Source organism: Sciurus carolinensis, chromosome 3, assembly GCF_902686445.1.
Source record: "Sciurus carolinensis chromosome 3, mSciCar1.2, whole genome shotgun sequence".
In the NCBI taxonomy this organism is placed as follows: domain Eukaryota; kingdom Metazoa; phylum Chordata; class Mammalia; order Rodentia; family Sciuridae; genus Sciurus; species Sciurus carolinensis.
The window spans coordinates 172,571,062-172,597,661 of NC_062215.1; the positions used below are offsets into that span (position 1 = coordinate 172,571,062).

The 26,600-nt window shown below is 40.8% G+C and overlaps 1 protein-coding gene across 6 annotated transcripts in view; it reads right to left on the reverse strand.

The window, feature by feature from the left end:
* Positions 1–26,600, reverse strand: part of Sphkap (SPHK1 interactor, AKAP domain containing) — a 161,975-nt gene that overhangs the window by 23,677 nt on the left and 111,698 nt on the right. For all 6 annotated transcript variants that reach the window (XM_047545384.1, XM_047545381.1, XM_047545383.1 and 3 more), the window contains 4 exons: positions 18,603–18,662; positions 16,904–17,038; positions 7,563–7,818; positions 2,782–6,520 (listed from right to left, as the gene is read on the reverse strand). In XM_047545384.1, the coding sequence (XP_047401340.1) occupies positions 2,782–6,520; positions 7,563–7,818; positions 16,904–17,038; positions 18,603–18,662 (4,190 nt within the window). The remainder of the gene's footprint in view (positions 1–2,781; positions 6,521–7,562; positions 7,819–16,903; positions 17,039–18,602; positions 18,663–26,600) is intronic.

The window sequence follows — 26,600 nt, forward strand, 5'->3', positions numbered from 1 at the left end:
TCCTCTGGGTTTATGAGTGGAGAAGATTTGGAACTGAAACCAACGGTCTCATTTTCTTTTTTCTCTTGACCTTTAGGAGATCAGTCCGCAGCCATTGAGAATGGTAAATGCCACAAGAGCAGTCACAGAGTCAGCTATAATTTACCACTATAATTTCCAGATTCTTTAATTTAGTCCAAACCCCAAACAGGATTACCCCAGATTATTCAACTTTCTATCATCAAAGGATCATTCAGATATGTTAGAAAATATGCTGATATAAAAGACAACAGGTATTTGTTTTTGGAAATGCCTTCCAAAATGAATCTGAAGTTGTTATTCTTTCAGCTAATGAAAAGTAGGAAAGTGATTTTTATTTAGTGTGTTGAATCTTAATGAGATTTTTAAGAATTATGAAAATGTCCCTTAGAGAGTCACCTAAAGATATCTTCAGGCCATGATACCTCCTGCTTCCAAAGAGAATTAAGAGAGTCTGTGCCACCTACCTCACTCTTGTGCATAAGAGGGTATAACTCCCGCTGATAATTGAGTTCTTTATTTAGTTATTGTGACAAATCACATCCCATGATGAAAACTGAGCTTAGAAGATGTAATATAATGATGACTAAATTCTACCCCCCTGAGAAATTCTGGAAATTCTCTGTTTTAATAAAACTCATTCTTCATGACAGGTCTCTTTTGGGGGAAAAGAATTGTCCTGGAATGAAGGTCACCGTACACCTTCTCCGTAAAGAACCAGTGAGAGCTGGTAAGGACACCATAAGCATCTACTGAGTGCTGGCAGTGAGCAAGTCACTGAGTGGAGGTTTATGACTTCATCACTATTCTCCTTCCCACTTGCAGGTTCAGGGAGATTAGGGAACTGCCGCAGCTCAAGGTCTGCTGCTAGAGTTCATGGTCTCTAACAGTTTGTTAAAGAAAAACATTTTCAAAACTTTACAAGTGGATCCAGCTTCTGAATTTCTAGAGTAGATAATTTCACATTCTTTTTGATTCACTGGTGAAAAATCATATCAGAAATCCATACCATGAGTTGAGGACTTGTGTGCTTAGGTCATATTGAAGCACAAACCTAAATCAGTTGGAGGTCTTAATCGTACACGCTTCAAAAAATTTTTTTTTGGAACTCCCCAGGGTTATACCTATTTAAGCACAGAATCAGTGACATTCAGTTCCAAATGATGTAATGCACTTATTTCAACTTCAATGACAATTGCTATTTGATCTGAGCCCACAACCTTGAATTTTGCTGCACTGCCAGTTCATGAATTCTGCCTGCTTTGTTGGCCTCTGACTGAGTTTCAGCTTAGTCATGATCTCTGTGTTGAAGCAGAATCTAAGTCAGACACCTGGAATCTATGATCGGGGTTTTCCATTTTCTTATATTTTAAGTTATTAATCCTAAAGAATTGCATATTGGCCACTTTGCTTCTCTAATTTTGATTGCTTTTTAAAGATTATAATTTTCCATACTGCCTGGACCCAACCGTTCAGTAAGGAGTGTGTATGGCTGGAGAATTGCTGATACATAAAAACTCGATTTCCTGATCAGCTCAGACTATGTCACTTGTTTAACTTTGTCTCCTGTCCTTCTGTTTTCATGTTTTCTTCCCCTCGTTTCTTTCTGGATTTCACTTAATTACAAAGTCAAGTTCTGAGCACTAGGTGGCTAAGCAGGAAGCATTCAAATTCAAGTGGACCATGCACCAACCACATCTTGTAATGATGCCCTCTAAAAGGGAACTTCGGGACGTGAAGGTGCACGCACCCTTCTGCTTTCCTGGGGGAGATGGAAATGGATTGGGAACTTAACAATGCTGCTGAAATTTGATGATGATTCAATAACTTATAGTGGAAGAAATTCATTTCTTGCATCAATACAGTTCCTATATGTCTAAGAGCAGACGGCTGTGTTCAGTTTGTTTATTGCAGCAAAACATTAAAAAAAAAATCACAGGCTCTTTGGAAATAATGAACAATAATCATGTCTTTGAAAAAATGACACTGGTTATTTCTCCAACTTTATGTTTATAAAGTTAGAAGCCTAATGTTCTGTTTTTATTGTTCTGTTTTGTTTAACTTTAACTATAGACTACAATAAATAGTCTCATGTGAATTCTCTATAAAGATTGGAAATTGTAAAAGGAATTACATCTCTTTCTTTGGCTTGAGAGAAATAATTACTTTGCCTTGAATTCAAAATGTATTGTCAACTGCTTTATGATTTTTTGGAACAAAAGCATCCAAATGACAATACTCCCATGTTGCCTTTCACATACACTACAACCATTCCACGTGCATTGAAGAAGCCAGTACCTGTGGGACACAGTGTCTTTACAAAGATCTCCAGAAACCGGTAGAAAAGAAAAATCTTGAAATGTGGAATTCTGGAGAAATGATGTCAAAATATTTAATCTCGAAATCCAATACTAAAATTTAAACAGTTTTAAATGAATAATTTGGCATTGTTTACTATTATTTTTGCTTGAAAATCACCATGCAAGCATTTGAAAAGGTAGCAAACCTTAGTTTTAAAGGGGGGGGGATGCTACCCTTTTCTTTTGTGAAAGAAGTGAATTTAATTTGTTTTGGAAATTTAAAAAAATTACTGCCAAGCTTCTATTGTAAGTGTATATTAACTCAGGAAGATCATTTATAGTGGAAGAAATGCATTTCTTGCATCAATACAGTTCCTATATGTCTAAGAGCAGAGCCAATACTAATTAAGATGCAGACTCTAGTGGCATGTGCCCCTAAGAGTCCGAGAGATGAGTCACTCACCCCTGGTTTTGGCAGGTGCTCATGGCTGTGTGTCCACCTCTGGCCACATCTGCAGCTTTTTCTTGACTCAGATGCTCCTCTGCTTCCTGTGGGGGGCCACTTTCGGATAGGAAGCTGTCGGGTTCTCCCACATACTCTTCTCTCTGCTCTGTTTCAATCTGAATCAAAGGCACATCCCTTGAGCAAAGTGACCTCCTGGTGTGATTTAGAGGGCCAGAGTCGCAGCACGAGGAAGTTTCCTTTGTAGCATCTAAGCCATCGTGGTTTGTAGGAGGAGCGGCTTTGCTTGGAGAAGATCCTGGGGGATGTCTGCCTTCGGAGTCAGAGTCCTTCCTCCAGCAATCAACAGACTCCTGCACAAGCAGAGTCGGCCCGCTGTGCACTCTGCTGGCAGCTGCTCTGTCTGCACACTTTTCCCCTCGCAAGGAAGAGCCCCCGGAAGTAGGACCAGCTTCGGCTGCCTCTGCATCATCCACGAAAATTTTGTTCTTCCGCATGAGGGCTTCAATTGAGTTTGCCCACGTTTCGTGAATCAACATGTTTGTGATCTGGTCGGTCCCACCTCTTCGATACAAGCAAGAGTCAGATTTGCAGAGCCCAGAGGAGGAAGCTCCACCGACAGGCTGTACGCTTAGGAAATCTTGTGGGCAGTTTTGGGCAAAGCCATCTAAGGAGTTGGCTTTCACCGGCACGTTCACCGTTAACCTGGCGCACGGGGACCTGCTGTCTGGCACGGACGACTGTCTGTAACACAGCGGGGATCGTGCAGAAGGGGACAGTAAGCCCGAGGCCCAATCCTGGCTGCTTCTCCTGGAGGAGGCGCTGTCCTTGCTGTCTCTCTCAATGTCCCGCAGCATGTACCTGTAGAACTCCTCAGTGATGCTCTCCGTGCTGGACTGCTTGGAGGGGCAGCTCGACCTCACGCTGAGGTGGTCGTTCTTCCGGCACGCCTGCTGCATGGCTGAGCTCAGGATGCTGCTGGCATTCTTGCCAGCATAGTAATCCAGTAGCAACTCAAATCCTCGCCCTTCGTTTTCCATCTGGTTGACCATGAACCTGGAAAACTCATCGGTGATGCTCTCGCAGCTCGACTGTTTGGAGACCGAGCTGGCCCTGCTGACTGGCTGGCTTAAGGTACTGGATAATCCCAGGCTGCTGACATAGGCCCTGGCCTCAGAGTCCTCCTCCGGGATGCTTTCACAACTGGAGGCCTTCAGCCGGTTCCACCTGTCGCCACCCAGTAACCGATTCCGGGAATAGCTCTGGGCTTGCCACACGCCATCCACCATGGAGAACTCCGTCAGGCTCATGATCTTGGCTGCCACTTCGTTGGCAAAAATGTTAACCGAATCAGGGATGTCCTCGAGGTTCACAGACTCGTCCACCACCCTGTTCATCAGCTTCTCTTTAAGCTCAGGGTGCTCATCCGTTTTCCGCTTGATCTCACTGAGCCGGGGTGGCTTGTGCTTCCTCACACTGCTACTGCTGCCCTGGCTTTCCTTCTTCCTCTTCAAGGGTCGGCAGGATACGTTTGGGGTCATCAGAAACTCGTTCCCTCTTTTCCAAGCACAAAACCAGGGCTGTTTTCCATTGGAGTTGTCAAGGCAGATTGCTGCGATTTCAGTTGCCATGGAGACAACTGTCTCTGCTAAGTCTTCGGCAAAGTCCGTAATGCAGTAGACCTCTGCCTGCTTTGCTTGTAGCATGGATTGAGCAGGAAGTGCCAACTCATCCCCTAACAAGGACAGGTGAACTTGAACTTCATTATTTAGGGGTGTGACACAACTGTACCTCTCGTGGGTGTTTGGACTGATACTGTCCTCTGCATCCTGGGAGCTGCTTCTGTACTTGTTCACTGTCAGTGCCTTTTCGGCTTGGAAAGAGGCTCTGCGTTCCTTCTCGTTGTACCTGGGTATCTGATGACGGTCCTTTGTGTCTTCTCCCACTGTTCCTTCTATATACATTTCCTTCGAGGATGTTTGAGCTGTTGAAGAATCCAGCACTTTGTGACTACATGACAGTTCAGATTCCAGTGTGGGGGTCCCAACAGGGCACTGGTCTTGCTTCAGGTTCAGGATATCATTGGTGACATTGCTAAGTGGATGGTCACTGGTACATTCTGTGTCTTTTGTGCATGCTTGACCAGCAACCTGATCAGATGGCTGATAGCTTAGGGGTTCCGTTTCCCTCCACATGATGGTCTCCTTAGAAAGGACAGCAGGACACTGACCGAGCTGCACTATCTGGTTCATCTTCTTGAACGTGCAGCATAACACATTGTGGAGCAGTTGATTTGTACTTTCCATTAAGGCATCCAGTGTTTCAGATGAAAGCCTGCCATCATTGGGGTGGATTATTTTATTTTTCTGGTGAACTTCATCAAAGGAATGCTTCAGAATAACATTGGACAGGGTCTGTGCCAGTTCATTCCTCAGGAAGTTTTCTGAGCACAGCATCTGAGACTTGGAAGCAGATTCCATGATGCTCCTGTTCACGGATTCCATGAGGTCTCCAATGCTGCTGTAGATCTGAGGCCTAGTGAGAACCAGAGCGGCCTCTGTGAGCAAAGCCTCTGCAATGGCTTCCTTCCCCACCTCCACGTTCCTCTCTGTTGCTGAACTACAAAGTGGAGGGATTGCTTCAGGACCTTCAACTGCAGGCAAGAGGCTGCTCGGGATCACAGGACAAGGCACCTCTTCCCTTTCCCCCAAGCCACAGACAGCCACCGCACTTGCCACCTGAGTCATGCCACACAAAGCAGATGGAAAGGAGTATTCACTGATGGAAGGTTCCTTGAGTCCTTGAGATTCCTGTCCTTGCAGTGCCCCATTGCCTCCCAGGGCACAGTTTGCTACGACGGATTCCTGTTCCATTGTGAACCTCTCCGTGGCCTGTGGACTGGAGATGGTTCCAATCACCGTGGCTGCACAGGCAAGTGCTACTTCTAGAGCACTCTGAGGGTGCCTGCTGGGGTCCTCTCCAGGGAGGACACCTGAGGTTTCAATAGAAACCTCCATCTCAGGCCAGGAGGAGATGCCTGGCTCGGGGGTGGCATCACTGCCTTCTGGACTCTGTACGATGACGATTTTGGGGAGCTCATCCCATGACCGAGGGACCGCTACATCTTCTGTGGAGCAGCTACTGGGAAGCAGAGCACTTCCGACAGAAGCGCCGACTGCAGATTCCTGGGCTGGTGTAGGCTGAGACTGAGATAATCTGATAAATGCATCTTGCAGCACAGATTCTGCTAAATTAGTAGCATACTCGCCAGTTGTGGCTTCTCCATCTTGGATAGGAGGAAGTGAGTTTCTTGGGTCTTCGTAATCTCCTGGGTCTAGGCTGTTGCCCTGTTCAGTGACAGTACCATATGCAGAAGGTCCGTCTTTCTTAACCATCATAGAGAAATAAGCATCACTTGGATTACACAGTGCCTGGGGTTTTTCTACTTGATTTTTGAGATGTTCTGCAGAATAATAATCAGTAGCTGGTTGCTCATTCCCCACAGCTTCACCTTTCCACGGGGATGGCTTGGTGGAAGGTTCTATACGCTGCAAGCTTGTGTTCTCTGCTACCTTTTCCAGACACCCTTCTGTTTTAATCAAAGGTGCATATTTGCTAACGCATTTGTCTTCCAAAGCGTAAAGCAACTTTTCTTTCTTGTAATCCCATTCCTCTGGGGTGACTCCTTTTGGCTTTTTATTTTCTAAAGCATTAGCTGACACATTTATACTTTCATAACCTAGTAAAGAGAAAACGAGGGCCAGTATTACTTTTTGGATAGCAGATTACCATGGGTCTAAAGCAAAATTACTTTCCAAAACTGCCTGAATGCACCAGTTATCTTATTTTTGTTTGTTTTTCCTTCAGAGAGAACATTGTAAATTTTTTTTTTTTTTAGGAAAATCGAATCTTAAAAGATTTTTGAATTCCATTACGGAATGCTACCCAACAAAGTGGCTTTTGATGTGGGAACTGAAGGCTGGTCACCATTTTTTGAGGGAAAATAAAATTCAGAAACACAAGTAATTTCATTGTAAAGCTTTCTAGTGGGCAGATTGGTAAAGGGGGGGATGTTTAGAGCAACCTCAACAGTGGGCCTTGTTGCAAAGATTTGCTCTGAAGTTTGCATAGGACTTGCCCAGCAATGATGGCAACAAATCGGGGGTATCTTTTCCTCTGTCACTAAGGATGGGGAAGAAGAGCCCATTCATTGAGTTCTAGGGGTGAACAGAACCAGCTGAATAAATAAATGCTAAGTACTATTTCTGAATTCTCTCTTTCTATTCTCACAAAGATCAGTAGCTATAGATGCTATTGTACTCTCAAATTACCATAAGGAAACCAGGGCTCAAAAAGATTAGATCAATGGCCCTAGGTCTCCCAGCCTCTAAGTGACAGTCCTGGGATTTAAATCTGGGCCAGTCCAACTTGGCTCCAACTAATATTTGCCTTTCACGGAAGTCTTAGGAAAGCTAACTGTCCTCCCAGGAATAGCTTCCATTTCTTATCAGGCAGGAAAATTTCCCCTTCAGCCACACAGATTTCCTTTAGCATCCCTAAGGCATCTTTTGGAAGTCTGCAACTGCCCAACCATGAAGTCTGCAAACTCCATTAACCAGCCTCTTCCCCAGTGTTCTCTTGTCTTTCTCCCCTCTCAAAACCTCCCAAGTGAAGAATCGTGTTGTGTCAGCCCAACTGAAACTCTTCTGAGATCTCACACAGACCTTTTTATATGGTGACCGATTTTGGAATGCGCATTTTTCTGACTGGAAAGTGCTCACCGTTCCTGTATTCTTCCACCTCACTTTCCTCCTCCAAGTGCTCAGAGGCCGTGAGAAAGTCTTCCTCGATTGAGGACAAGGAGCAGTTCGTGTCATCCTCCAGTTTCAGGATGTTCGTTTCCAGGTGGAGCTGCCGCTCCTGCACCAGTTCCAGACCAATCAAGAATTTGTTGATTTCAAAGATGATGCAGTTGGTGCTGTTCGGTCTGTTCCCTCTCGCACATTGGACCAAGCAGATATCTGGCAGCCAAGGGCACTGCAAGCGGAGAGAAAAGAAGGCACTGTTCAAAAGGGAAAATAGAAGACCTTCCACTGGGCACCAACCTCTCCTGATGAAAGGAGAGAGGAATCTTAAAAATATTTCAGATGTCTTCTGGCTTGTGCTGATGAGCTGCTTGAAAAACACTCAAGTGGCATTTGGGAACACCAGGCACCAAGGAGAAAGTTGAACTTAGGGGAAATGCGACCAGCTGTGTGGCATATTTCAGTTTTCCCCAGTCAAAGCGAAAATTGAATCATGCCAAGTTCAATAGGCAAGGGAGATTTTATTCAAGGCCATTAAATAATGGAGAAAAATCAGAACTCAGACCACAATAGCACTGAAACTCAGGGCCACATGCATAAGATCTCAGGGGAAGGGGCAGGTCTTAGGCCATCTGGGTTTGCTAACTGGCTTTACCCAAAGCAAAAGTAAGCTTTCTGGGGTCTTTGTGATCAGAGTTGGTTTCATGACTTCGTGCAAGTTGCACAGAGGAGTTCTGTTCTGACTGTCCCACATGGATGGGGAGATGGGGCACTAACATCCTTGATGAGGATTTTTCAAAGAGATGGCCCCCAAGTCCTGCAAAAAGATGTTCCTGAGTCCTAAAACTGGAAGATGGTTAAAAAAATGATTTACATTTCAAAGGAGCAGAGAAAGAATTTGTCAAGGTAAATTTCCTAGATTAAATGCTCTGTGGAGACAAAGCAAGCTCTGGAGTCAGGAAGAAACCTGGGAGAAGCTGCGTGCACGGTGACTGGGTTGCCTATCTTGATGAAATTGAGTTCTAGATCCTCAGGCCAACGTCTTTCTCTGCCCTGATGATATTCAGTGAAGGTTCTGCCAGAATTTTGGATGCATAGTAAATGTTTTGTCAATTACAGTTAGATCATTTATACTGCTCATCTGGAGAAGGAGTCAACATGAAACTTAAAGAAAACTGCTGGGAATTAACTAATTATCTCTGAAAGACTAGCATCTGGGGAAAACAGTGATCAAAAGACCCAAATTATCCCACAGTGTCTCAGTTAGACCTGTTAATTCTCTTCAGTTCTATGCTTTCGGACCATATGCCTTTTCTCCAGGACACATTTTCTCTCTATACATTACTTTCATTAAAATAATAGTTAAAAGTTTTAATTGCTCCTGGACAAATTATTAATAAGTCATGAAAATGTCTTGGGTATGGGTTTTTATTTTTGTAAGAGAAATTTTTAAGTGAAAATTCTCTGGATGGAAATAAGAATTCATGTGCAGGGAAGCACTAAATAGATTTTTTTGAAGTGAAATCTAAAATGTTTGAGGAAAATATTTGTATGTCTCAATACTCACCTTAGAAAAGAGACTAAGTCATATGCTTATCTACAGTTGGAGCTTCTTGGGTCTACTACTAATGAACTTACCCTATGGGGTCCTTGAGTCTGAATGTATGTGTTTATGAGAGGTCAGTGTGACAGAAGGCTACATCCCCATAGACATTTGTACTGCATTTCCTAAAGTAGCTTACTTTTTTGTTACATAAACATAATTTATCAACTTTCAGTTGACCATTGTGCCTAGAATAATTCTAGAAAAGATTAATATAAAATTAAAAATTCAATCATTCTCCAAAGGGTTCTGGAATTTTTAGATGGTAGGAAATAAAATTCATATGTTATGGTTTAGATACGAGGTATCCCACTAAAGCTCATGTGTCAGACAATGAAAGAATTTTCAGAGGTGAAATGATCAGGTTATGAGAGGTGTAACCTAATCAGTGAAATAATCCACTGACATGGATTAACTGGGCAGTAACTGTGGGCAGATCACTATAGGAAGTAGGTCACCGGGGATACGCCTCTGGGGTTTACATTCATCCTTGGTGAGTGGAGGTCCCTAAGATTCCTGGTTGCCATGTTCTGAGTTGCTTTCTTCTACCACCCACCTCCGCCATGATGTTCTGTCTCACCTTGGGCCCAAAGTTGTGGATTCGACTGGCCATGAACAGAACCCCTGAAATTGTGAGCCAAATAAATGTTTTATTCTTTAAGTTGTTCTTGTCAGGTATTTAGGTTACAGTAATGCAAAACTGACTAAAATGTCATCCATGTACAAATGTGATTGGAAACATTTTTCAGTGAAGGTGGTTCACAATCTGTTTTTTCCAAGTGTGGACGGTGAACTCATCGCCTTGGCTTCTCCTGGGAGCTCCTTAGAAAAGTGTCATCTCAGACCTCACCCAGGACCCACTAAATTACAAGCTTCATTAACAAGGACTCAGTTGGGGATCTCTACATATGTTCACATTTGCAATGTGCTGGTTTATAACTTTATTGAATTCACAGTGTGGCTATGATTCCCTGAATGGTGAGGAACTAATGCATAAATTAATGATAATTCTTTGTTAATTTTCCTACCACTGAATTTAGGTGTAATACACTAAACTGAAACTTAGCAGACATTTTCTGAATGCCTGTTGCATATAAAGTACATCATGAGATGCAAATATGAATCAGACAATTCTCTCCCCGGGAGACAGGATATACTATCCTACCATGGATAAAAATGATTAAGAAGTTGACCATGTGAAATCATCATGGATCATGTTACCATGTAGGTCAAGATAGTTGCATATTAGTCACTTCATATTATTAAAATTAAATATTTACAACATAAGTTAAAATGTGGAAGGAGTCAAAGAAATAGTAACAAAGTAATATGAATGGTTAAATAATATGGGGGAGGGATATGTGGGTAGGAAGGATAGTAGAGTGAAACACATTATCACCTCATGTACATATATGACTGTGTGACCGATGTGATCCTACAACACGTACAATTAGATGAATGAGAAATTATACTCTATTTATGTATGATTTATGAGAACGCATAAATGCATTATACTGTTATGTATAACTAATTAGAACAAATAAAAAATTAAAATATATTAAAAAGACAGACTTAGAGAAAGTACTTTATAAAATGTTCACTTTTACACAACTATGGTATTCTTACAAAGAAAATGTATTTTCTCAGGAATCTTCTTGAAAGAAAATAAAGAAGGAGCTGGGTGTAGCAACACATGCTTGTAATCCCAGCTATTTGGGAGGATAAGGCAAGAAAACTACAAGTTCAAGCCAACCTGAGCCACTTATCTGGAGAGCCAAATGAAGGTCAAATAATAGAGCCGGTAAGGCAATGGCAGATATCATTATATAATGTTTATGGCAGTTTACTTTGCATGTCTTTACCACCAATGTGAATGATATTGTTGTGAGGTTGGTGGTACTACAGATTAGAAAACAACGGAATAGAAAGGTTAACAAGCCCTTTCAAGGTTATATACATATAAAGTAGAAAAACCAGCATTGCAGTCCAGGTTTGAACACAGGAATTAAATTGAAATTAAATTTTTATGGCCTTTGCAGGACTTCTCAGGGTCTTATGGTCTATATAGGAAAGGACCAGTGTCAAGAGAAGACCTGTGCAGTTTGGAGGCCACAACTGGGCCTCTGCAAACTTGTCTAGTATATCTTGTTTGCATCTGGTTGGAAGGACAGCCACAGGAAGAGATCTCACTGTGGTACATGATATGCATCTCAGAAAAATCAGCTTTTTTAAGTAAGCTGATTGACTTCACTAGTATTTTCCATTTAGTAATTTACCTAACTGTTGGTGGTAGTCTTGTGGTTATCATTTTTTTCCTAAGGTTTTTCAGAGTTCATCCTAAAGATGGTTTGAGGAAGGGGAAGGGAAATGTGTATCTCCTTCTTTGTGGCTCACTGGTACATATTCCTTGGACTTTTGAGACGTATGTGCATGGAGGACTGTGTATTTGCTCACATGTTAAATAATACCCACGGCAAAGCAAGTCTAAGTTAGCTCCATGAAAGCAAAACGTGTGATCTGTTCACCGCCACACCCTCAGCACCCGGACACTTAGTAGATGCATAATAAATATTTGTTGAATGAACACATGAATGAGTAAGAGATGCTATGAATATTTATGGATATTTCTCAATATTTTGCCAATTATATCATTTAATTATAATATAAAGTGGCAGTATAAAAAAAGCAACGGAGTAGTTTGCTGAGGTGAAAAGACAAAGACATAAAGAGAAAAACTGCTCACAGAAAATAAAACTTGTCAATTTACTGATAATTCTCTACATCTTCCTTGCAATATTATTCTACTTTTTTTTTTTACCCCCAAAAGCCTCACCAGTTGGTGACTGAATGGTTACTCTTGGTATTAGGGCTCCATTCTGATACCTTATTTTAACTTTGGTGCTTTTTTTCCCTACCACACCATTCTTTAACTTTTTTGAATATGAAAGAAAATTCTTTGAATTGTTCTTTGTACTTTTTAAGGTGCTTTCATATTATTTTATCAAATCATTATTATTAGCCTCAGAGAATATTTATTATTTTTTTTAATCTCAACTTTATGGACTAGAGAATTGAAATCAAGAGAAATGAAGTAACATGCTACCTGGTCTACTGAAAGTTTCACGCTGGTCCCCAAAATTCTTCTTTGATGTTTTAAGTTCCTGGGTCAATGATTCAATGTGTTTGTTTATTACTTTCCTCAGGGGCTAATGAGATTCTTAGTCAAGACCTTAGGACAGCTGATTCAGACATCCCAGAATAATAGCTGGAGTTGCCTCTACAGCTGCCTCCATCTTAACAGGTCACAAAGTTCAATGAGCAAAACAACCAAACCCAAACTTTCCTGAAACGAGTAAGTCCTTACTATGGCTGGCTAGGGTGGGGTTCAGCATTGAAGTGCTGCTCCACCTGCTGATTTGTGGGAACACAGGAGTTGTGGTACCTACAATATGACTTAACAGCTTTGGGAGATTGCAGAAAGGTGAAGCGGTACCTAGGAAGTGATAGAGATCCTATACTGCAGAGGTGCGGAATGTTCAAGAATGACGTGGCTCACCAATAATCCTTGATATCTGGTAGAAAAAGTAGGCTGAATTTGGAACACACATGATGGTTCTGATGGTTCTTTGTTTTTTTTTGGTTTTTTTTTGGGTGGGGGGGCGGTGCTGGGGATCAAACCCAGGGCCTTGTGCTTACAAGGCAAGCACTCTACCGACTGAGCTATCTCCCCAGCCCCTCTGATGGTTCTTTGAGAGGGAGTCTCACGCTGTTGCCCACGCTGGTCTCTAAAGCTCCTGGGCTCAAGTGATTTTCCCACCTCTGCCTCCTGGGTAGTTGCAATTACAGGTAGGAGCCATATGATTTTACCAATTCTTTAATGAGTCTTTGACCACTCGACCCTCCCTGATCTCAGAGTAAGTATTTGATGCTTTTCTAACCCAGCGCCATTTGTCTTCTGGTTCTCATACTCTGTGGGACACTATATTCTGCCCCACTTGCTGTCCAAACAATTCACATAGAGTTTATTCATCTTCAAGGCCAAGGGTGATCTTGTGACTTAGGTCTGGCCACTCTGAACCATGCATTCCTTGGGCTACAGTGATTGGCTCAAAAATGGAAGGAATTCTTTTTTTTTTTTTTTTTTTTTCTTAAATTCAACTTGAACCCAAAGGAATATTGTCTCCTTGTAGGAGGAACTTTTGTGATAATTGGACCAATGTAGAGAAAGCAGAAAAGAGGCTAAAAGAGAAAATCCATGTCTTGATGACATTGTTCAAGTCCCCATATTTAATCTACCCTCTGAATTTGTTTAACTGTATGAGACAATACATTCTCTTTGTGCTTAAGCTAATTTTCTATCATATTTAATTAAGATTCCTGAAGTTAATCAGAGTCTAGCAAGTTCAACTCAAGGTCAGTTCCAATTAACGTCAATATCAATTTTCATAGAGTATTTGGAAGGAAGTTGGGGTTTTCTAATAATACCTGTGCTTACTAAAATTTGGGAAAAGTGTTCTATAAAGAAAAGTAACTTCAGTAAAGAAAATTAGAAAATAAGAAGTGTTAATGTTATAAAGAAGACAGAAATACAAATTAAAATAACTCTAAGATTTCATCTTACTCCAATTAGAATGGCTATTATCCAGAACACACACAACAATAGATGTTGGCATGGATGTGAGGAAAAAGGCACACTTTGACATTGCTGGTGGAGTTGCAAATTGGTGCAGCCACTCTGGAAAGCAGTGTGGAGAATCCTCAGAAAACTTGGAATGGAATCCTCAGAAAACTTTAACCCAGCTATCCCATTCTTCGGTTTGCACCCAAAGGACTTAAAATTAGCATACTATAGTAACACAGCCACATCAATGTTTACAGCAGCTCAATTCATAAGAGCTAGATTGTGGAACCAACCAAGATGCCCTTCAGTTGATGAATGGATAAAGAAACTGTGGTATATATACACAGTGACATATTACTCAGCCATAAAGAAGAATAAAATTATGGCATTTGGTGGTATATGGATGAAGTTGGAAAATATCATGCTAAGTGAAATAGACCAAGCCCCAAAAACCAAAGACGGATTGTTTTCTCTGATAAGTACATGACAATATATAACGATGGGGGATGATGGGGGGAAGAGAAGAATGAAGGAACTTTGGATGGTGTAGAGGAAAAAGAGGGGGTGGGGATGGAAAAACAGTAGAATGAAACAGACAGTATTACCCTATATTATGTATGATTACATGAATGGCGTGAATATACATTGTATACAATCATAGAAATGAAAAGTTTTACCCCATTTATGTACAATGAATCAAAATGTCTGTAAAAATAAAAAAAAATTTAATAAAAAAACCCCAGATGAATGGATAAAGAAACTGTGGTGTATATACACATTGGAATATTATTCAGCCACAAAGAATAATAATATTATGGTATTTGGAGTTAAATGGATGAAACTGGAGAATATCATGCTGAATGAAATAAGCCAATCCTAAAAAACCAAATGCCAAATGTTTTCCTTGATAAGTGGATGATGATAAATAATGCGGGTAGAGGGGGTGGAGGGGCAAGAGAAGAATGGAGGAACTTTAGATTACATAGAGGGAAATGAGAGGGAGGGGGGTATGAAAAATGGTGGACTGAGACAGATATAATTGCCCTATGTACATTTATGATTACATGAATGGTATGAATCTACATTGTGCACAACCATGGAAACAAAATGTTGTACCCCATTTGTGTACAATGAATCAACATGCAGTCTGTAAAAATAAAAAAATAAAAAAGAAGACAGAAATATAATTTTTATTGTGTACTATATTTTAAAGACATAACTTACAATTTGTTTGCAAATTAAAATGACTTAGAATTCCTTTAAAATCTATAGTATACATGCCTTGTTAGTAGCTACAAAATCAAAGATATATAAACACCTATCAATAAAGTCTTCTTGCTTGTTAATTAACTTATTACATTACTTAGAAAATCATTATTGTAAAGCTTGAAATTTGGAAAGAAACCATTTTCCCTTGAATTGGATTTTCTATTTCTTTGGAAAATAACTTCAATTTTATATTTTTGCAAAATGTTGAGTTTCTTAAGATTTAACTCTACCTCCTTTTCTTTGTCACAGAAACTAAAGTTTATTTTAAACAATGTGCTTTTTACCTATCTCGTGTCATCCCTCAAATGAATCCTGCAAAGTAGAAATTGTCTCCATCCCAAGATCATAGATGAGCAGACCAAACTCAGAAAGATCCACATCTTTTGGCTTCAAATCCAAAATAATGTCATTCAGCTATATTGGTACTCTGGTTATCAAGGTTCAGTTCTGGATAATGAAACCCTTGCTTTATTAATGAAAACTGTTATACCAATGTGCAGATATATGCTCAGGCCAAGAGTCAGGGTATTCTTCTTGCCTTGTGTTTTGGTTTACTATGAAAAGAGCAAAAGCTTTGGTTTCCAGAGACCCAGTCTTCTATATAGGATGTTTACCTGGAGTTTCATTTCTTATATTAAGGAGCCCCACTTCCCAAATGAAGCAGAAATCTTTTAAAGGGTGGGGGAAGATAGGGAGAAACTCATTGCCAGGGCGTAGTTGTAGAGGTAATACAGACCTGGAGCAGTAATACTTGGTAATACTTGTGAAACTCAGGTTTGAACATTATTTCTGATCACCACAGTTCTGCCTAATATAGAGACCATGTAGAGTCATTTTCTATTTTTTTTTTTAATTCTCTCATAAACCTAGACTCTTCATTCAGGGAAAATGCTATCAGATGACTATTAGATGGGAGTTTTGATTAGAAAATTGTGATGGGCTGGGGAGAAATCTTCATGAAGCATCTGGAGATGAACTAGAATAGTGCTGGGATTCCTATGTTTTGGAGATTTTGAAAGCTTGAAGGAAAAAGGGATTTCAAAATTGAGGGCAAAACTAAAACCCAAGGAAGAACAATATGGTAGGAAGCAAATTCTTAATGTTTTAATCTGGAGCTATGTTGTATATCACTATAACAGACCTTGTGTGTATTTTTTTTTTGCAAATTGAACAGCTTTACCTACATTTCCTCAACAAAAGTATTGTTATGCTGATTTACATAATAGTAATGAACATGAATGCTCTGAATCATAATAATAGTAGTTTAGTTCCTGCTTTATTTTTAATAATATTTCTTTTGTCTAGGAATTTTATTCTTTGGTGCAAGGAAACTCGCTTTCCATTCTTGGGACTGCAGTTCTTTATTTACTAGCTTTGACTAGTTTGGTATTTCCTAAGGAGTAAATAGAACCTACAAAGATGATGTTATAGGATCCTGAAATCACATAGTATGAGTTGGAATTTTGATAATGTTCCTAAAAGAGAAGAAAATTCTCTTTTTTGGTTATCTATTAGATTTCAGAAAACCAAGAAAGCCACTGCTCAGCATGTCTTCTCTAGTTCAAGCACAACTGAGCATCACTGATTTTTCAGAAGATATTAGAAATTAAGAATTAATTCAAGAAAAGCTTTGTCAATCTGCAAATGACAATATTTTGGAGAAATACAAATGAAAACTATTATCAAATACAAAGATAATGTTGATTCTTACAGCATAGGAGCTTATGCATGGCATCTGTTTGGGGTTCATGTCAATATGTACTGAGATGACTTTGGATAATGTATTACAAAGCAAATGTCTTATCAAGAACTTAACTTTTGTACCTGTGAAACTTCAAAATCTGCCTGGAGATTCCCAGATGCTAATCCACTCAGGAGGACAATTTCATTTTCTTTTGGCTGTTGGACATTCATGGAGCTGATAAGTTTTGGAAGATCTGGAGAAACATTGACCAGTTTCTGTAGAGCAAGAATCTTTATTAGTTTGGATGATTCCTTTTCACTTCCATTATGATAACCCCCAAACTATTTTATGTCCAAAACGATTTACTGATGTAAATTGTTGAATCTATTAAAGCTATAACTGGAAGTATGTAACATGAAGACATAAGAAGTAAGTCTGGAGTAGAAAATTTAAGTTTTAAAAACTTCCTAGCTCTAAATTTTCCAAAGTGATCATTCAGTAATTAATACTACACCATAGACATAAACAACAGTGTAGAAAAATGCCCCTCTTAAGACTTCAAATAAAAAATTGCTCATTGATGATTTTTCTTGTTTAATAAAGTCAGTAATAATGGTGAAGATAATAACTAACATTGATTTTACTTTGTGTACCATGCACTGTACTAAAGACTGTGCATATCCTACATCTTTTTGCATTTAATCCTCATGACAGTCCTATCTATACTAGGTGACATCATTACTTTCATTTTATACAGAAGCAGCCCAGAGTTAGCTGCTGGCACAAATTGGTGCCAAGGGCCTGTTCCACATCGTGACAGGAGATGGTCTCCAATCACTCACAGGTCTTGGCCATTCCATTTGCTTCATCCTCCATGTTTTTGCTTTGATGAACTCTGCACCATAATTCCATCAAATAAAATTGTATGTATAATTGCTTTTGAAAATCTTTCCAGGATTACACAGAGGATGATAGTTGGAACCTGGTAAAAATTTGTAAAGGATAATCTGTGTGGACAACTGGGTTCAAGTTGCTTTGATGCAGCATTAGCAGGAGAAAACATGATAAGAAATTAAAAAAAAAAAAGAGTAACCGAGTGATAATAAGTACTGAGTATGGAGTAATTGGGTACCTGATACTCAGTAACTAAGGAATCCTTCTACCATTGTGTGATAATCAAGCTGCAGATGGTATACTGTTATACTTTAAAAAATATTACACCAAATGGCAAGGGCAAACTGTCAGCTTTGGGCATGGAGGGACAACCTTATCACACTACTAATTCTTCCCATTGTCCTGTGGGCTCTGTTTCCAAAGAACTGAGAACTCGAAGAGCTTGTGTTCTGTCAAGGATTCACATCAAGGTTCTCACAACCTTGGACGTGCTTGGGAAAGTAAATTGCTACAAGGAACATAAAATTTAAGCCCCAGATGGGTGTAAAGCAAGGAAGTCAAGAGTAGAGTATGACGGAAGCAGCAGGAAGGAGCCAGCCTAAGAGCCAGAGGAGGGGTTGGCGGGTATCAATCAGGTTCTAGAAAAAACGTGGAAAAGTTGCCTCAGACCAGGTGCTGAGAGGGAAGGAAGGGGAGAGCAGATACTCTGAGGCACTGGTGAGCCAGGGAAGAGCACACTCAAGATAGTTCTGGCACAGAAGAGCAAGTTTCACCAGGGTTAAGAAGGGCAAACTCATGGGAGGGTAGCACGGGGAGCCAGGGACCCAGGCTGTGATGGAGCCCTCTCACTGCCACCTCCTTGGATGAGCATCGTCATTTAAGCACGGGGACAGATTGGGCAGCCCTTGCAGTGAGCTCCTGGAGAGCTCGGCTTCCAGGCGTTACCTGCTGCAGGTGCTCTGTGCTGCTTGCATCCTTGTTGACATCCAGGTTCACAAAGCAGACCTGGGAAAGAGAGAGAAAAGTCAATTAAGTGAAAAACCTAACAGTTCTTTTAGAAGAAGGCAGGAATCAGTTTGGGGAACTGACTTGCAAGTCCACACATTTTATATGGGTTGACATAGAGACGGTCATTTCATCTTTGGGTTCCTGCACAGATTTGCAATGCGCTGGCTCAAAACTGCCCACTGACCCCAGCAGATAGATGCCCTCTTCCTTTCTTGGCCAAACAGTCAAAAATGCCCACTTGCATTAGAGTCAATGTAATGGTCCCAACAAAATCTTCAGCTCTGTAACTTGTTTTTGAACCTCATGCAACAGGTGAAAGGACTAATAATGCTCCAAGGCCCCATTCACAACTACCATGAATGCTTCTCTCCACTTCCCTGTGTCCTCTTCTTGTTTCCTTCCTCTCCCCACTTTCAATACAGGTGTGATAAGCAGATCGCTTTTTGCTTTCATGTTTCAGTTCATTTTAACTGATTTAATCTGAAATAGGTTGCTTCTTCTTCTGGTCAACTTAGATCAAAGTGTGAATAAGTTAGTTTAAAAACAATAGGTATGATAGTAAATAATTTAAAACAATAAAATAATGATTTAAATTCAAAACTCATTACACAGGTAGAAAACTACTATGGACATTGAGATGGTTTCAGAGAGAAGAAAACTTAAGCAAGAAGATGAACTATGTTCCTGAAAGATAAAAGGCTTTGGTTGGGCATGGGATGGGGCAGGCATCCTTACTAGGTCAGAGAATGGGAGTAATGCTTAGAGGTGACAAAGCACAACACGCTCTCAGGAAACCACAGAACCTGATTGCAACCCAGGCCTTGAGAAAGGGAAGTGTCAGAAATAAGATGGTGGAAGGATCATGTTCAATGAAATGATGTGAATGAGATTTTATATTTTGCCAAAAATCACCAAGAAGCCTTTATTCTTAACCAGTTAATTTGCCCATACACAACTGAGAAAATTAATTATCAGGACATTTAATTCAATGTTTGGATTTATTAGATGCCTGCTGATATTTGCAATTGGTTGCTTGGTGTTATGGTTTTTTCAGAGTGCATTCAGTTTTGAGATTAAAAAAATATATATAGTTGAAAGTTTTTGAAAAGTCCCTAAAAACTAAACTATATTACTTAAGTATAAAGATCACTCCTGCTTAACTCCCAAATACTGGGAAACTTCCTTCAGTGTCACAGGCTCACAAGATCCTGCAATGCATCCCTGGGACAGTGTCTGCCAGTTAAGGTAATTTGAGGAGCACTGGGGAGGGACAGGGGCTTGGAATGCTGCCTACATGCTCATTCCAAGGTTCTCCTCTGGGACAATAGGATGGAAAATAGGAAGGAACTGGGCATGAGTCCCTTTGCAGACAGTGCAAATGGAAGCATAAATAATAGATGGAGCTCAGAGGCAGTTCATGAGCTAAGGCAGCTTGAGAACATTCATACAATAATTGCAACTTTGCCTTTGGAAAGCTGGTTCAATATCCATTAGTGCTCAGGGACTTTTAATAACATGTAGCGAGGACTGCAGTTGCTGAATTGATAGACAATTTTCCATTCACCTTAAAGAAAGGTCCATTACCTTGCCCCTGGGCATCCCACAACTCTTCTTATCCTATATCATGGTAGGAGAGGGCAAAGCAGAGACCAGACACTGATTACAGGCATCTGTAATAGTGCTCCCTCTGCTCTCCAATACTCTCTTCCCTTTTCTATGGATGAATTCTCTTTTCAGTCCTTCTTGGCTAAAAATGAAATTCTGCCTACATCTGAAGGAGATCATTCACAATTTTAGCTTTGTCAAGGTGGAAGAAAAACCAGATGCAGACAAAACCTGGTTTTCCCTGGAGGGTATGTCCTCCTATTTCTTGGTAGTAGAAGATGATCCAGATAGTTCTGGTTTTTAAGGCCTGATGTAAGTACAATTTTGAGAGACCTTCTTTAAGAAAAGGGGTAATCAAATTCTAATTAGACAATAAAATGAATATTTATTTTTAGAATAAAAAAGAAATTATGACAAAATTCAAATTTGGAAAGGCTAATATAACAAACACTGAAAACTTCCAGAAAAAAAATAATATTTTAACTAATAACTGCTGAGTGCTTTCCCCTGATATTTTTGGTGGCATTTGTTCACCTCTTCATATCACAATAGTTTTATAATATCATATTCTCTAGGGAGAATAGGAGGGTAATTCAGTCTTTGTTCAGTATGGTTGATAGAGCTTTTTTCAGCTACACAAATTTTTATTGAGAACATCTTATACATTTTTCAGCTTATTATCAAACTTAGTGGGGAGTCACTGTACAATTTCTTTCATGCATAAGTTACTTTTTTGGGGGGAGGGTACTGGGAATTGAACCCAGGGGTGCTTTACCACTGAGTTACATCCCCAGCTCCCCTCCCCTTCAATTGTTTATTTTGAGACAAAGTTTCACTAAATTGGTGAGGCTGGCCTTGAATTTATAATCCTTCTGTCTCACCCTCTGAGACACTGGGATTAGAGGCATGTGCCACCGTGCCTGGCTTACATGAGTTCTTATAGGCACACTTACTATTTACAATATAGTTATAATTACGTGTTCTACAAATATAAGTATTTGGATTAATTTTCTTTTGTGTGATTCTGAGGGAAAAAGAAAAAAATGCATGGTGCATTTACAAATTTCATTGCTGCAATATCAAATACATATTTTCTAGTAGAGAAATTTGGGTAGAACAGGTACAATTGGAAATCAGTCTCGTACTTAAATGTTGCATGTCTAATGACTGGAAGGATTCTAGACTAGTAAACGAGCTACTGCCACATACACACACACTCGCAAGGTGGAGAGTGGTGTTTCCTCTCACTCCCTGTATGTTTTTGGTGTTGGAAATTACAGAGCCACTCACATGACACCATCTCTGATCTGACAACCTTCCTGTTGCAACGTTTGGTTGAGTTGTCGCTCTCTCTGTAGGAACATTCCTGAAAACCTTTCCCATGTGCTAGCCACGTGCAAATGGCTAGTGATCACTTAAGTGTGTCACTCAAGTGTACACGAGAATGACCCCAAGCCACATAAATATATCTCATGTAAATCCGAGCCCAATGAATTTCCATTTCCCTGAAGCACATCCCATAAAGGCCCAGCGTTCATCCAATGAGGGACAACAAGATGTCGTAGGAGTCTGAATGAAAAGGGATAACTGGACCTAAATTATACTACTTTTGAAAAAACCTACCAAAAGAGCCATGTTAGTGCAGTGCTAGGCCCCCTTCTGGGCCCTGGGAGTGACCTGAAGAGCCCTTGAATGTGAGCTTTGACAGTGTTACCCTAAGTCCACTTCTCGGTGACAAGGTCCACGTGATGGCATTGCTCTCCACTCCCTGTGACCTCGGGCTGTTTCCTTGAGGTTCAGGCGTCCACTCACGCTGAACTCGGAGTGGAGATGCTGAGAGGAGCCTCCGTCTGGAAGAGTGGGGAATGGCAGGCCCTCTAGGAGGTTTGGACAGAGTCCGTGTCCCGCCTCCTGCAGGTGTGTGCTCTTTGCACAGGGTGCTCAGAAAGTAATCGATTCAAGGGATTGTGCTTGCTCTGGTTTATGGTGTGTCTGGAAGCAGGACATGCTGCTAAAATGAAGAAACCCGTGCAGTGTGGCAGGAGGGACAGGTCGCATATACGGGAGGAGGACATCCAGAGAACTGGGTTAATCACAAGGGCTGTCCCAGAGAAGGCAGGGTCTGAGGTGAGATTTGAAGTCAGAGGGGACACGTTTAAAAGCATGAGTTGACACTGCGTGGACAGTGAATTGACGACTTTGCCATGATTAGCACCTGACTGGCAGTGGCCTGGTAAGAGGGTCTGTATTAAGCAGGAGGGGAGGAAATGGAGAAAACAGAAGCAGGGAAATCCAGGACAAGATGTGTGGCCTAGAACTCCGGAAGCGAGATCAACGTTGGTGAGCGGAATGCCTTTCCTCTTACACAGTGGGGACTCTGTCCCAAATTAGGTAGACTTAAAGAAGGTGAATGAAAGAGGGATGAAGAAACAATGAAAGGAACAATTTTATGATATGCTTCCTGAGAACTAAGGATTGAGAGAGACCTGTGAGTTACAAACCCTAAGTGAGCCTGCTCTCTGCTCGAGGGGGACATTGCAGGAAAATGTTTGGTAACAGGAAACACAGATAAGGTTTTGTGGAGGAACCAGGGCAAGTGTCAAGTTTGACTAAAGCATTGACACCTGGGAGATTCTGCACTGTGGTTCTAGGGGTTAAAGAGAATTCTGTGCGGGGAACCCATATTGTGTAAGCAGTTTTAAGTTTCTGTATGTTAACTTTGGTCACCATTTTAGACGTTTCAGTTGATGGAATGCAGCAGGAGATATGTCTTTGTACTTTGTGTGAATTAAGGACCAATCACTGTGCCAGGTTAGATGGCAGTAGGGTTTTCAGTTCCAAAGTGAGATTCTGACTTCCTCAGCTGGCAATCTTTACATCTCTCTTGAAGTCAGCCAAAACCCATTAAGGAAATCATTCTTATGGAGATCCTGCTTAGCAAATGTTAATCAAAAGCAGAATGTCAAATCGCCTTTAAAATCTAGCCATTTGAATGTCGAACTTGACCGAATATATATTTATGGTTTATCTTAGAAGAATGCTAGTTCCTTCTTTGCAGCTTCTAACAATGAGCCATCTGGCCATGTGAGATATGACAAGATCTCTTAATTTGATGGTATCAAAATGCTGAGCCACAAGCTTCCAAAGAAAAAATTACCTCCTTTCTTACCCCAACCAAAGACTTCTGCTAGATTCAGGACCATGGACCAAAATTATCTTCTAAAGAATATCACATTTTCTCTGATTAGCACTTTAGGCTGATGATACTGAAATGGCAATTTTCTATCAATGTTGGTATACCATCACGCTGGCAGACATTATGGAGCACACTTGACTGCTGGAGAAAACACTGCATTTGTATCCAGTTATTACTTTGAAGTAATTGCAACAATCTCACCAAAATGAAATAGAAAATGGTATTTACTCTTGAGACTGTCAAACTTCTTTGCTTCTTTTTATTGTCAATATCTTTTAAAAAATACATTTGAAATGCTGTTTTGGAGGTAGTTGTTCAACCAGTTTGTGGAAGGTATAAAAATTTCTAAAAGATGAAAGATTTTTACACTAATCATACAATAAGCCAGTTTTATTGCTAGCATAAAAATAATTTTTGAAAATTCTTTTTAGTCATATACAACACCAGGATCCGCCCTGACATAAGGACAGAAGCATGGAACACAATCTGCTTCAATTCATCTTTCCAATCTCCACACCAGAATCCCTCTTCAATCCATTGCTAGTTTGTTTATTTAAATTAGTGTCCTGTGAATATACTCAGTGTTGGGATCCATCGTGCCACATTACGCATGCAGATCAGATTTATTCCATTGTTCTTCCCTTTTCATGTCCCTTTTTCCTCCTCCTCGATTCCCTTTGACTATTCTACTGATCTTGATGAAATTCCCTGGCCACCCCTGTACTCATACCAATGCTGCACTGATCATGTAAGACGTGTTTTCTAAGTTTAAGGAAGATTCTAGACTCTGGGATGACCATCGTTTTTACCTCTGAGGGCTTTCAGGGAGTTAAATAAGGATTCTCCAAATACTTGTTCATAAGAAGTCAGGCCTTCATTCCTTGAAATCTTCAGTTCCTGAAGGAAGGCACAATCTTGGCATGGAGTACTTGTACAGTAAATGAATCTGGGTGGTGGTGGTGGCCTAGGGTACTGGCCAGGATGGACTGCTGTCGCTGGCTCTGCTCTCTGCTCCTGGGCTGTTGTGGGGAAAGGACACCAAAGCCAAGCCTGGTGGTTTGTCAGTTGTCAGATGAGCCCTAGAAACTGAGTAACTAGTCACCATCTACCAGTCAGGAGTCTTAATACAAAGAGTACCCAGGAGGACCATTCTGATTTCCTGAAAGGGGAAGGATAATAATGGAAGTGGAGATTAGAGCTGATAGTATGAGAGAGAAGAGAAAGAGAAAACAAAGACACAAGGACATTGGCAGGGCTCAGCATCCTGTCCTGGCTTGCTTCCAGAGGGAGTCGTGTTGAGCTTTGAAGACTGGAAGCTTTGGGTCTGCTTCTCCTGGCTTTATGACCGACCGTCAGTACCAACCCCATTTGCACACTCCTGGGCTCCACACCAGCGCTGCTCAGTTGCAGCCTCTTGGTTTAGAGCCTGACAATATTAGTTACTGTTATTATTCCTTTTAAAAGATAAAAGCTTTATTGAGACAAACTGTATGGCATGGCTATGTATAGTGCCTAATTCAACGGCGGGTAGCATACTCTTCAATCCAAGAAACTGTCCATTACAGTCACACTCTACTTCCCCCTGGGACAACCTCTACCCAGCCCTGGACAACTCCTCTGGTTCTTTATATTTCTATAGTTTGCCTGTTGTGTACATTGAATATGAACTATGTGTTTTGGGGTGTGACTGACTCTACGTAACGTTTTTAAAGTTTATTTGGGTCATAGTGAGTCTCAACAGTTCCATCAGGTTTTTTTGCTTGTTTGTTTTTGTGGGATATTATTTCATTGTATGGATACACTGCAATTTGCTTATCTAATTGTTTATGGATGTTTGGTTTGTTTCTAAGGAATTTTTTGTTGTTGTTTTTCAAAATCTTCCCTGAAGAGTGAGAATTTGGATATGGTGAGATAAAATGATCCTTGAGTGATTCTGCTGCCTCCTGTCTTCTTGGTGATGATGTGACCTTGCTCTTGTGGTCTTCTTCCACTGGAAGGCCAAGAGCCATGGGGGCAGGGCTGAGTCCTTGGAACTGGACTTATCTACAAGTTTTATTTTGTAAAGAAAAGAAAAAGAATATGGTAGACTTGGCTCCACTTTGTTTACATTTTTCCTCCTGGAGGTTATTTAGATTACTAACATAAAAGAGGTTTGATAAATTTCTGAATTTCCAACAGACATACCCTGGGACAATGCAAAGAAAAGCAGACTAAGTTGATGAATTATTATAGGCACTGAGATGAAGGTGTGGGGTCTCTTATTTTGTAGCAAGTCTTTTTTGATCAAGAGGGTTACTCAAAGTTTCACCTCGCCCACTGAGATGAAGACAGGCTGAAAGAAGCCTCTGTAATCACCAGCAAGTTTAATCACCTTTTCTGGGGTACGTGGAACCAGTGTATGTGGAGCGTGGGGGTGGCAGGGAGAGGAGTCACATTGCTGACAGATGCACAGGGCCTCAGGAGGTGGGAGGTGTGATGCTCTGCTTGCTGGTCCTGGAACATTCATGACCACCAGCCCCTACAATTCTTTACTCTTCTCAAGTTAAATAGGACGGTTCTAGACATCTCAAACTTCTTCATCCTCAACTGCCTTTAACAATATAAACTCTTGCTCTTCTTTTGGATACTTTAGTTCAAAGCTGCAACTCCAGGGCATCTGGGTAAATGTGCTCTGAAGAAAGAGTGGGTCACGGAAGCCAGGAGCAACACGGATCCCCAGCGTCTTCTTTATGAACAACGTGACCAAAGAACTAAGAAAGTAAAACTGGAGAAGTAAGTCAACAACTAGCTCATTTTCAGGTCCGCTGAAAGAATCCTTTGTTTTCCAGGTAGAGAGCTCGTTCTTTGTCCAGAACGTGAGACGTTTCTAAGTTTCATCAAATAACAACAGAGGGAGCCCAGACACTGGCCGAGTAGTTTGTTCTGACTCTAGAGGATACTTAGGGGAACACGCCCCCTCAATGTCTAGAATGTCTCTCTCCTCTGAAGCAGAAGAGTGCACAGGGGACAGAAGATGTCGAGCTTCAAATCCAAGTTCCACCCGCCATGGATTGTGAGGTCTTGACAAGCCATTTATAAGATGGGGATAATGAAGTACTTGCTTTGCCAAATTTCTGTGCAGATAAAATGAAATA